Consider the following 13358-nt stretch of genomic DNA (forward strand, 5'->3'; position numbering starts at 1 on the left):
ACCAGTTGCGCTCTGGATCTGGTCATGCGCCCACCTTCTGGGCCCACCTACTGCAGCGTTCCAGGGGCTCTGGTGATCCCAGGGGTGAGGCTGGTGGCTGCAGAGCTTCTGCTTCAGGTTGTGGGCTGCAAGACTGGGGGCATGGCCTGCTGGCTTCAGCCTGCTACTCTCCTTCTACACCTGATGAAGTCTCTTCCTTGTCCAGCGGCTATTCCTGCAGCATCCAAGGGCTGGGACCAGCTTCTGCTATATCCTCATCTGAGGAGGTGATGGCAGGCAGACCCATGACAGAACTCTTGGGGATTTCAGTTTCATCAAACTGAGGCAGCCAACTTCCACAAAGGCCAATTCTACATCACTCTCTAATTCCTCAAGGTTACAGATCAGTGCTAAGTTCTAAGCGTTTCCTCACTGCTGGTCCTTAAAGCTGTCCCTCATTATGCCCAGCCGAGGGGAAAGCAAACTGCATTTGTAACTACAGCTTCTTTGCTTATGATCTCAAGAACGTGTGTTTGATATATTGACTTATAGTTTTTAGTGTATCCAGTCCCACAGAGAAAACTGATGTAACATATCAACGGTTACCACAAAATGAAATGAAGTAACCTCGAACTGAACTTCAGTGTAGGACTCTTAAGGTAAAATGAGAACTGACTTGATGAGTGCAAACCTATAACTCCTGCTGACTCTCAATTTATTTTAGAGTATGACCTGCTGAGACAAATTTATTTTCATCATTGAGGTTTTTTTTTTTTTTTTTTTTACATTTCTGCATTCTAACAACTGTTTTATATCCTTTATATAAAAGGATACTGTCTCAGCTCTCAGGGTACCACAAGAAAATAATGTGTGATTCAAGAAGTAGGCTTGCAGTTACATGGTACTTTGTGATAGGGTTGCCAACCTCCAGGCTGGAGATCTCCTGGGATTACAACGGTCATTCTGAACAATAAATGCACCTTTGATACCCACATGTTATCTTAAGGTTGTGTAGGGATATGTTGTTTGTTAGTATTCAAAGCATGCTTTTTAACCTTGAAAATACAATTCCTCTTCTCCCATGTACTTTAAATTAGGGGGGAGGTGGTTTGGAGTTTCCTGTATTGTGCAGGGGGTTGGACTAGATGACCCTGGTGGTACCTTCCAACTCTATGATTCTATGTTAGCATATCCATTGCTATAGTATTAGGATATGTTTAAATGGACAATTCCCCATGCTGATACTGGTGATGAGTTAATATTAGTCCCAGTCTTAGTGTTACTCTTATGAATCGCTTTTTTTATCCCCATGTTTGTACAGCCATTTATGCATGACTGTTTCCTTGTGGTCACCCCATTGACTACTCCAGGGCTTTGCTTTGATTATGCTTGCATTTTCCAACTGTCAGGGGTTACTTCGCTCTCCCCCGAGTGTTTCCACATGTTTTGTCCGCGTTTTCTGGACTTGTGTTTAGTCAGCATCCAGAAAACATGCAGAAACACACAAGGAGAGCGAGGCAACCTCTGACAGTCGGAAAATGCAAATATAATCAAAGAAAAGCCCCAAAGTAGTCGGCGGGGTTATCACAAGGAAACAGCCATGCACAAATGGCCACACTTTTCTGCTGCACCAGTCTCATTTCATATATAAAAAAAACTGCAGCCGGATTATCCCCTCCCTCATCACTGTTCTGTCCCTTTGTGGTCTTGGTTTTTTTTTTTTAAACATGTTTAAATGTAAGTGTAACTTTTGAATAAACTGGAGGATCCAAGTGCATAGATACAAATTTTCCATGTATACTGTAAGCATGGAAAATTAGTAAAGGAGCTGAACTGTTGTTTCCTGGGAATATGTCCTTGCCTTTTGAATACTGGCTCTTGTGGAGACTTGCTTGAATTTTAATGAAACATCATTAATTACAGTCTGCAGAAAAGTGCCCTCTTTTGCCAACATTAAATAGAATCTGATGTAAGAGGAAGCTGGGTCATATAGTTAATTGCAGCTTCTTTGCACAATATCTCATACAGAATGTTCTCATACCTATTTGTTTGTATCCAGGGTATAGCAACCCTTTAATTAAGCAGTGACAGTGAATAAATTATCTCATGGTCTTCTCCTCGTCCCCCAATCTTAGTGACTTAGTAAAAGGAGCTGGGAGTTCTTTGGTTTTCAGATTTGCACAGTCATGGGCATAGCTCAGGTCTTGCAGCTGGAATAGACCAAGAACAAAAGCTCCCATCCAAATACAATGTAGGCATAAAACTTGTCTACTTTCGAGAGGATTTAACATAAAAAAGAACATAAAACATTCAGATATCTGGGGGCTGCCAAATGTTCCCTAATTTAAAGGACATATTTTGTTTTAGAGGACTTTTAAACTATTATATAATTTAGCAACTGCATGGGACAGAGAATACTACCCTGCAGTTGTTCAGCGTCTGCTAAGATATACTTACTTGGGGCATCCCAATTTCCTCTCTGGAAGTGACAGAAAAGAGCAACCAAAATGATTAGGGGACTAGAGCAACTGCCCTATGAGGAGCGGTTAAAACTCTTAGGGTTGTTTAGCTTGGAAAGAAGGAGGCTGAGGGGAGGCATGATAGAGGTCTATAAAATTATGCATGGTTTGGAGAGAGTGGACAGGGAGAAGTTTTTCTCCCTCTCCCATAATACTAGAACACGGGGTCATCTGCTGAAGCTGGAGGGTGAGAGATTCAAAACCGATAAAAGGAAGTACTTTTTCATACAACACATAGTTATATTGTAGAACTCCCTGCCCCAAAATGTGGTGATGGCTGCCAACTTGGAAGGCTTTAAGAGGGGAGTGGACATGTTCATGGAGGAAAGGGGTATTTGGATACTAGTTAAAATGGATACTGGTCATGATGCATACCTATTCTCTCCAGGATCAGAGGAGCATGCCTATTATCTTGAGTGCTGTGGAACACAGGCAGGATGGTGCTGCTGCAGTCGTCTTGTTTGGGGGCTTCCTAGAGGCACCTGGTTGGCCACTGTGTGAACAGACTGCTGGACTTGATGGGCCTTGGTCTGATCCAGCAGGGCTTTTCTTATGTTCTTATGTTCTGTCTGTGTATTTCCTTGGGCATGTAGGGCTACCCCTTCTATTTAAATGTGGGGGTAAGAATTGTGATGGTGGTGATGGTACAAGTCCCACATGCACAATGGGTCCTGGGAAGGATTGCTAAAGAAGGGACCATTTGATCTTCCATCCCTAACTTATTTAACAGTTGGGAAGAACGTTATGTTTATATGCATATAGAACGGTCCATTTTTTTGATTTACAGATATAAGGTTGTGTTGTTGTCTGCTTCTTTAGGATAAGTTACATGCAAAAAGGTTACCTAGCCCTTTGGATATGAATCAGAAAAGTGAAAATCCTTGGAGAGATTTATTTTTATGGGCAGTACTTCAAAATCGGCACAAGATGGCATACTATTTCTGGGCTATGGTAAGTTTCAAGCTACAGGGTGTAGCTACTTCAAATGTGTATTTTTAGAGTGCTTTTTCTGTTTAATGTCATAGCCCGCAAAAAAACAAAAGGCTGGAAAGACACAGATTGTTGGCTTGGAGAAAGCACACCAATGTCTTGCTCTTCCCTTTCCCCATGAGACTAGGTACTGTCTATGGACGCTTGGAATTTCAGAAGTGAAAATCTAACAGAGAAAAAGAAACTGAATAAGCCCGCCTTCATTTTGAAAGCACTCTTTTAAAGAGTGCCTCTTGTACTGACTAAAGATGGGAAAGATCAATAGGGTTGCCAACCACCAGGTACTAGCTGGAGATCTCCTGCTATTTCAACCGATCTCCAGCTGATAGAGATCAGTTCACCTGGAGAAAATGGCCACTTTGGCAATTGGACTCTATGGCATTGAAGTCCCTCCCCTCCTCAAACCCTGCCCTTTTCAGGCTCCGCCCCAGAAACCTCCCACCACATATTGTTGCCCAGGGTTTCTGACTTCTGTGATAAAACTGGCAATGCATAGTGGCTATAGTGGCTAATAGAGCAATGCTGGTCTATTCCCTAAGAGGAAACCACAGTCTGGGGGCTATGCAAAGGCAGCATGGGCCACAAGCTGTGGCCCACAACTACGCCAGCATCCCTAGGAACCACACCATCACACCCCCAAGATATCACAGAGACACGACTGTATGGCCATGATGCAGAAGATGGAACCAGCCAACCACAGGGTGGCAGCCATGGGCACCCATCCCCAGGGTCAGATGAGTTCAGGACCAGGGAGGGGAGACCATAAGCAATGCCAAGCCACACCTACAAACCCCACCACACCCCTTTAATGTCACAGTATGGTTGCCAACCTCCAGGTAGTAGCTGGAGATCTCCTGCTATTACAACTGACCTCCAGCCGATAGAGATCAGTTCCCCTAGAGAAAATGGCTGCTTTGGCAATTGGACTCTATGGCGTTGAAGTCCCTCCCCTTCCCAAACCCCGCCCTCCTCAGTCTCCATCCCAAAAACCTCCCACTGGTTGCAAAGGGGGACCTGGAAACCCTAAAGATCAACCGATGGTTGCCACAACTAAGAACAAGAACCAACGTTGTCATGTTTTCTCTCATAAATGAGGCATTACTGTGTGCTTTCTGCATTAAGAATTAAGATTCTTGACTCGGGAAATGAGGGTGGATACTGCTTAGGTCCTTCTGTTCACATGAGCAGTAGCTGAAGGGAACCTAAAGTTACTGGTGCAGAAGAAGTAGAATTCTCTGAGAGCAAGTCAGAATGAAACAGACCAGTGCATTTATCATTGAAATTGTTGTTACAAAAACAGGCAGGATGTGTTAGTGATTTTAGGAATGATAAGTAGGCACTACAAAGTTTTATTGATCTAGCCAGAGCCTGCTTTTAACAGCAAAAACAGCCCTGAACCACCCAGTTTTGAGGCCACCCTCTCCAACATGTAGGGTTGCCAACCCCCAGGTACTAGCTGGAAATCTCCTGCTATTACAACTGATCTCAAGCCGATAGAGATCAGTTCCCCTGAAATGAAAATGGTGGCTTTGGCAATCCACCTGGCTGCCCGCTGACCAGCTGAGGGTCGGCAGGCAACATGTGCACGCACACCTGCCCAAGGCGCCACGTCACGTCCGGTTTACACCCGGAAGTGCCACTTCTCAAGGGGCCGATTACCACTCAAACTCCCTCTTTGAGTGGTAAAAGGCCCCGCAGTGATGTGGCACTCCCGGGTGTAAACTGGAAGTGCTGCGATTGTGTCCGTGTGGCTGTGTGAGCGATCTATCCTAACCTCCACCCCAAAAATCTCCCGCTGGAGGAGAGGAGGGATCTGGCAAGCCTAGCAATTGGACTCTATGGCATTGAAATCCCTCCCCTCCCCAAACCCCTTACTCCTCAGGCTCCACCCGAAAAACCGCCCACCAGTGACAAAGAGTGACCTGGCAACCCTACCGACAGGACTAGATAGCAATACTGTGGTTGTGCCCTTCCAAACAACCTGCTTTGCACTGTCCATTCTGGATAGAAAATAAAATAGATAGAAAATTTAAGGAAAAACAGGCCAAGGCTTCTCACAGTGTCATCTCAAAGAAAGATTCTAAGGCATCTTACAGAATCATATTGACATACCATGTAGGACTCTATGGGAATGATTTAACACTGCATTGAAGTTTCAAAAGGTTCACCAATAACCTCCAAGTATTTATTTTGAGAAGCAAAGTTTTTTTTTTAAATGCACTGATAATTGAATTTCACTTGAAGCATACGCAGAAGAAAGAAGAGCTGATGTCAACTCACTTTTTAGACAAAAATTGCAGTCAATCATGTTAATCCATTAGTACAGATCCCCCAAACAATGGTGTAATACTCGCCAATTAATTTCTGATTGTTTCAACGTAATGAAAGAATCAAAGTTCTATGTTTGGCTTCATTTCAGATCTGAGGCTTAAACCGAACCTGGGATGTTCCTCTTGCAAAGCACATGCTCTGCCATTGAGCACATGCTATGCTCTTCCCATAGTTGTGAAGTTTGCAGTAACTTCCTAGTTGCGTCCCATTCCAATCTATCCTTAGTGAAACTGGAATGATGACTTTAGAGACCAAAGCTTGGCTCTCAACTTTTAAATACTGTATTAAGATTCATTTTTCTCTAAATGAAAATCGTCTTACTCCCTTTTTATTAAAAGAAGCTGCAGATATAGAGTGGTTCACGCTTATCCCACACAAACTGAAAACCTTGGGATTAGATATAGACAATTTATTGATGCTGGACAGCCAAACCATTTTCCGAGTTATTAAGCAAAGACTACTTGACCATGAAAGACAAACAATCCTGCCTGCAACTCCTTTATCTTGTTCTTCATCCAAATTGGGTCTTTCTGCCAATTTTGGATTCCTCCAGGATTACTTCTACTTTCTAAGTGATCCTTCCCTCTGCAGGGCCTTTATGCTAGCTAGACTAAATGCCTTTCCATCGGCGGTTTTATTTGGGAGATTTAATGGTACCCCTTTGGAAAAGAGAATTTGTGGCTGTGGCTTGAATCAGTTAGACTGTATTTATCATATTTTATCGGAATGTGAAATGCTAGCGGACCTACGTACTAAATTTTTAATGCCATCAATTTTGGATAGGAACTCTTCCCCCCCCCTCCCACTCTTTGTTTAGACTTTTACTGAACGGGTATGATCCAGAAACTACAGAAATAGTAGCCATGTTGTTGACGCAAGCTCTAATGATAAAAATCAAACAAAAAATATAATAGCTGCTATTCCGGTTACTTGTAGACACTCGTTTTCTATATATACCTTATATTCACTGTACTCCGGCATACTTCATTTTATTCATATCTATTGCTACAGATTTTGATATTGATGTTTTTATCAATTGCCAAATTCTGGAATACCTTGTACGATTTGTTATGCCAATAAAGTTTTTTGAATTTGAATTTGAAGTTTGCAGTACTGGTGGAGATGCAAACATAGATATTTTTCTTTCTTACATTTTATGTTCCTTAATGCTTTGACTGAATGCTTTTTGATATATATTTAATTTTTTTTTCAGGGGCAGGAAGGTGTAGCTGCAGCCCTGGCAGCTTGTAAGATCCTCCGAGAGATGTCCCATCTGGAGACAGATGCGGAAGTGGTCCGCAGAATGAAAGAAGCCAAATACGAGCAGCTTGCTGTGGGTAAGCATATACAGTATGAAAGGTTTAAAATCTTGTGGTGCAAAGCAACAGCCCAAATCCACAGGTGACGCCACGGAAGCAGTCGGAACATGTTGCTCTCCATCTGACGCTCCATCTTGCCCATCCTCCATCATTCCCCTCTAAAATGCCATCATCAGAAGTATAAGAGGGTACGTGAGGAGGAATCCTGTTTCAGGAAAGATTGCTTTGGTCTAAGGGGCTTATTTATTTATTGTTAAAATGTTATCCCCCTTTTCGCTATAATCAGGCAGTTAACAATTCCTCTAACAACATTCCAAAACAAATCAAATCAGATCCCGAACAAACAAAATCCTAATCATACCACAAAATGGGATTAAAACAGGTACCTGCCCTTGAAAGCTAACCTTAGAAAAGAGGCATTACATTTTTTCCTGATCATTAAAGGAGAGGTGTTCAGACATTGTTCTATGGCCAACAGGTTCTCTTTCTCCCCCATAGAAAAACCTGTGGGCCCGCTCAACGTTGAGCTGCTCTCCCTGTGAATAGGATTTCCTCCTGCTCTTCCCCGTTCCAGCTCTCAGACTCAAACATTTAAACATGATGCCCTAATGGTAAAAGCTGATGCTCTGCTAAAAAGTTCAGTGCTTTACAACTTTGCCACTCTGCCAGCACCCATGTGTCTATTTGGCATTACGTGGACATTTGATCAACTGCAGGTTTTCATACCAGCTACAGCCAGCTCCACTCCGTATCTGCCTGACATGCTACAGAGGATGCAGCGAAGAGGTCTCAACATGACAGCCTACAGCATCCCCCTCTTCCCTTATCATCCAGCCTGATGAAGAGTTCTGGAGAACTCAGAAGCTTGCATATTGTTTTGTGTTACTTTGGTGGGTCTCAAAAATGGTATTCCATGGGTTATATGTTTTTCGATTTTGCTCAAATCAATCTGCCACCCTTCTTATTCACTGTCTAGGAACAAGGTTTGGTTTTTATTGGCTAATAACTGGTGATTCCATACTCTAGCAAAAGTAATTTAAGTATAATTTGAGAAGGCATTTTCTTCCCAAACAGGCTAATAATAACCTTGTTGTTTGTTAGGGAAAAGGGGAGATGGCCCTTTCCTTGATCCATTTGCAACGTTTTAGGGGGTTAGCACATTATGTATTCCCAGCGATGTATTAAGAGTTTGAAAATGTTATAAAAAACATCGCTTTAAAAGGGTTTTCGGATGCCATGGAGGCTTACTGCACCATCAATTTACTCCAAATTATTAGCGTGGTCGAACTATGTGGCTTGGCTGCGCAGTCAGATTCCCCCCCACCCCGCACCTTGGCTAAATTCCTCACTGTATTTACAACTGCCTGTCTGCACTTTCCCCCGGGGAGTGTCGCATAATTCATGATGTCATGGATGTGCGACAAGCTCTCCTTTCTCCCTTTTTAATTTTTTGCAAACTTCACCCCGGCAGCCTGCATCCTGGGGACTGCATCTCCACTCAGACCCCCTACTGTCCCTATAAAAATGTCCACAAGCACATACAAATTGGGACAAGCAGCGTGAGAAGCAAGCAAGAACTTGTACAGGGTTGAGCGAGGGAGACTGCAAGACCAAGCAAGGAACTCTTTCCCATTGCTGCCACCTTCATTTGAAAACTGCAGTCCCACAGTCTTCACAGAACTCATTTAATTATAATAAACACTGCACAAAGTGGCTGGTGTGTCTGCAAAGCCCCTGTCCCGGAGGAATCCCTGCTCAGAGAGCTTGCATAACTGCTCTCCGAATTTCTCTGCAACTTTTTTTTTTAGTTCACTTTAGGCACAGTCGGGCGCCTGAGGATTTGTTTTTTAAAAAGCTACACTCAAAGGGACAAAAGACTGCTCAAAGCAGGAAATCATTCCCATCTTACCTTGGGGATATTGCACCGGGAGGAAAACAGGGGCGGGGGGAGGGGGAGAGAAGAAACTGAAACAATCATTCTACTGCGGCCAGAACAAAAGCAACAAGTACAACCTCCTCTGTAACAACAGAAACAAAAGAGACTGGCTGGAGAATGGGTCGCTTCTTTGCAGGCTTTAAACACCATGCTTGACATCCTGATCCCTTTTTAAAAAAGAAGAGGAACGATCCAACGTTATTCCAAGTGCATTTATTTTTCTAAAAAAGGCTCAGAAAATGGCCACCGGAGGGAAAGAGGAGGGGACATGGGCTTCACAGTGGGTGTGTGGACGGCAGAGGGGCGGGGAAAAAAACAGCATCTTAAAGCTATCTGCACCTCAGGGGAAATCATCTGGGAAACGGAGAAAGGAAAAAGATCGCCTTATAAGAGTTTCTAGAAACCACGTGGATTAAGTGACTGCGAAATGGTTCCACCACCAAAGGGAGGGGGGAAGGTGCGATCATGACTCAATAAAACCTCTCAATAAACGTTTCAAACAGTGAGTGCGTTAGCCCTTACGGCTAAAAAATGGTTGGAAAATGTCTTCACAGCTAAAGGGGCCAAAGTGCGAACAGTATTTTTTATAACAGTTTCAAACTCTTAATACATTGCTGGGAATACACAGAAAGTGCGAACCGTATTTTTTATAACATTTTCAAGCTGGGAATACATAATGCGGTAACCCCCTTAGTGTGCGCTCTCAAATTGTGGCATATTAACCTGTTATGTAGGATAATCACTCTGAATAGCATTGCTTTACTGCTTTGGGGGTGGTGGTGACTTCCCCATTTTTTTTCCATCTAGAGATGTAGAGGCTGCCCATCTGTTCCCTTATACCTCTGGCCTAGTCATTGTTCTTCTCTCTGTATCCTTGCACAAAAGAGAAAACCTTCCTGCAAGATCTGCATTATTTCCTGCTATTGTTCAGATTGGAATGCAGATATGTTGAGAACTTCCTCCTTTAGATGAAGTAAGAAATAAAGGATATGAATATGGCAGTTTGAATATGAATGCGGTAGTTTCCCCAAGGCAAGCAGATGTGTTTCAGACTTAACAATGACTTTGAGAGTCAATCAGTAGCACAGATTCAAATTTTCTATAGTTTTAAATTTCAAACTACTTTTTCCATGTGGCTCCTAAACATAACTGTTCAGAATACAGGACCAAGGAGAACAATTGTTGGGGGTTTTTTCTTTCTTTTTGCATTCTTCCTCCTCCAAATGGAAAGACTTCCCAAGGGAATTTTTATGCATTAGCTCCTAATGAAAAGAGAAAATAATGGCTTGCTATGGTATGACTACTATTTATGAATCTTCTAACAAATAAGAGGCAAACAATTATAGGCCAGCACTAGTCCTAAAACAACATCAGTCTTCCAAAAGCTACAGAGTATGCTTACATCTCACCAGGGCTGCTTTCTGCCCCAACTAAAAACAAAACATTCTGCATCTTCCCCCTCCTCTCTCAGATCAAAGTTCAAATCTGCTTCAGCTCCTACCCAATCATCACAGGAACATATCTGTTTTCATGTGACCTCCCTAGCTATCAGATTGCCTATTATTTATTTATTTATGGTATTTATAGTTAGCCTTTCTCACTAGGACTCAAGGCAGATTAGCATTCGTTGTTCGTGGCCAAGCTAAAGGGAGATTCTGGATAGCAGGACATCTCTCGTGCAAGCTGTTATTGGATTTCACTATTATATTGTTTGTGTCAGCAAATACCATCCGCCATTTACTAATTTCTTCTACTGTGCTAGGCATAATCGAGATGAAGCATACATCTCAGGGACATTGCTGTTTTCATGTGATATATTTGTTCATTTGTAAGACCTACCATGTGTTTTAGCATGTTGAGTTGGTTGCTTGCCACCTCAGGAATCCATCTCAACATTTTCGTGATGATTTAATTGATCTTTTTGATAAGTAACAATGTAATATAATAAATCATAGAATTGGAAGGGACTTCCAGGGTCATCTAGTCCAACCCCTGCACAATGCAGGAAATTCACAACTACCTCCCCCACACACACCCCAATGACCCCTGCTCCATGCCCAGAAGATGGGGAAAAAAACTCCTCCATGATCCCTGCCCAATCTGGCCTAGAGGAAAATGGCTTCCTGACCCCAAAAGTGGCAATCAGCAATTCCTTGGGCATGTAAGAAAGGGCCACGAGAGCCAAGCACTGACGCAACCCTTCCTGCCCTCTCTCTCATGATCTGCCTAAGTTCACAGAATCAGCATTGCTGTCAGATGGCCATTTAGCCTCTGCTTAAAAACCTCCAGGGAAGGAGAGCTTACCACCTCCCAAGGAAGCCTGTTCCACTGAGGAACCGCTCTAACTGTCAAGACGTTCTTCCTAATGTTTAGCCAAAAACTGTTTTGATTTAATTTTAACCCATTGTTTCTGGTCTGACCTTCTGGGGCAACAGAAAACAACTACACACCATCCTCTATATCAGGGTTTCTTAAACTTTTTCCACTCATGACCCATTTCCGCCTGAGAAAATTTTTACCCGACCCCGGGTATATAGGTATATAAAATAGGTATACAAATCAAACATTTACTGATAGTAAATCATAAAGAAATTTATTTTAAAACAATTCTTTGGTATACATATAATTTTACCATTTACTGTTGCCAAATTTTTCACGACCCCCACATTCAGTTATGCGACCCCATATGGGGTTGCGATCCACAGTTTAAGAAGCTTTGCTCTATATGACAATCCTTCAAGTACTTGAAGATGGTTATCATATCCCCTCTCAGTCATCTTCTCTCCAGGCTAGACATACCAAGCTCCTTCAACCTTTCCTCATAGGACCTGGTCTCCAGTCCCCTCACCATCTTTGTTGCCCTCCTCTGAACACATTCCAGCTTGTCTACATCCTTCTTAAATTGCGATGCCCAAAACTGAACACAATACTCTAGGTGAGGTCTAACCAGAGCAAAGTGTTACCATCACTTCATGTGATCTGGCACTATACTACTGTTGATACAGCCCAAAATTGCATTTGCCTTTTTAGCTACCACATCACATTGCTGACTCATGTTCAGTGCATGGTCTACTAGATCCTTTTTTCACACACTACTGCTAAGACAAATCTCCCCATCCTATAATTAAGCATTTGATTTTTCCTACTTAAATGCAGAACTTTACATTTTTCTCCGTTGAAATCCATTTGACTAGTTTTCTAGTCAGTCAAGATCATCCTGTCAAGATCATCCTGCATCTTGGCTCTGTCTTCTACCATATTTGCTACCCCTCCCAATTCAGTATCATCTGCAGATTTAATAAGCACCCCCTCTATTCCTTCATCCAAATAATTAATTTAAATGTTAACCTACACAGGTTCCAGGACAGATCCCTGAGGTACTCCACTTGTCACTCCTCTTAAAGAAGATGAGGAATCATTAACAAACACTCTTTGGGTGTGATCTGTCAACCAGTTACAGATCCACCTAACAGTAATAGGATCCAAGCCACATTTTGCCTACTTGTCAGCGGGGCCAAAGCGGCCCAAATGTTTTTAGGGACATGCAGCTCAGTGTGCCCATTTAGCATTAATTTAAAACAAATGCACACAGCTTATAAGCTTGTTCCCAGAATTGAAAATCCATCTTACTAATACTGATGGAAGGAGGAAATGTGTATTTGCAGTTAATGTGAAAAGTGAAGAACGGTGACCACAAAGAACGAAACAAGAAACACAGCAGAAACATTTTGGCTGAGAAGTACACTAGAAAAACTGCAGCTGTCGGTTACAGCAGCTACTGCCATACATTATTCATAGCAAACCCTAACAAGGACTGGAAAATATGAAGAGAATTCTAGTTTCCAGCAGAAACATTAGAAACAAATAATTGGGAAAAGGCAAATGGTTTTTTGGAAGCTAGCTCTCTGACATGCAAAACTTTTGTTCAGGGGAAGTGGAAAAAGTGGGGAGATGCAAATAAGTTTTCAGAGGGGCAGTTGCCTACTTCTGACCCTGTGCTTTTGGTTGCTTGTGCAATACCGGTGATCTCTTGCTGTTGTGATAGTGGCAGAGATCTGTGGTAGCGGAATGGACTACACCACTGCAGGTAGTAGGCGGAGGATCACACTTGAGAAAGCTTCCCAATGCTAAAAACTCCCTGTAATAGAAAACTGGTACAGCAAGCAAAGAGGAGGAATAGAACCTTTTCCCTACTGTCAACTTTCTATTTGCAGAGGGTTTTTAACTCTTGGTTTTGAAAATGTGATTCCCTACCTGTAGTCTAAAGTAGGACAGTACATTCTG

At 42.6% G+C, this 13358-nt stretch overlaps 1 protein-coding gene across 1 annotated transcript in view; it reads left to right on the plus strand.

The window, feature by feature from the left end:
* Window positions 1-13358, plus strand: part of TRPM5 (transient receptor potential cation channel subfamily M member 5) — a 116036-nt gene that overhangs the window by 73626 nt on the left and 29052 nt on the right. The window contains exons 12-13 of the mRNA XM_056851954.1: window positions 3318-3449; window positions 7033-7156. Of these exons, the coding sequence (XP_056707932.1) occupies window positions 3318-3449; window positions 7033-7156 (256 nt within the window). The remainder of the gene's footprint in view (window positions 1-3317; window positions 3450-7032; window positions 7157-13358) is intronic.

The sequence above is a fragment of the Euleptes europaea genome, chromosome 6 (genome assembly GCF_029931775.1).
Source record: "Euleptes europaea isolate rEulEur1 chromosome 6, rEulEur1.hap1, whole genome shotgun sequence".
Classification (NCBI taxonomy): domain Eukaryota; kingdom Metazoa; phylum Chordata; class Lepidosauria; order Squamata; family Sphaerodactylidae; genus Euleptes; species Euleptes europaea.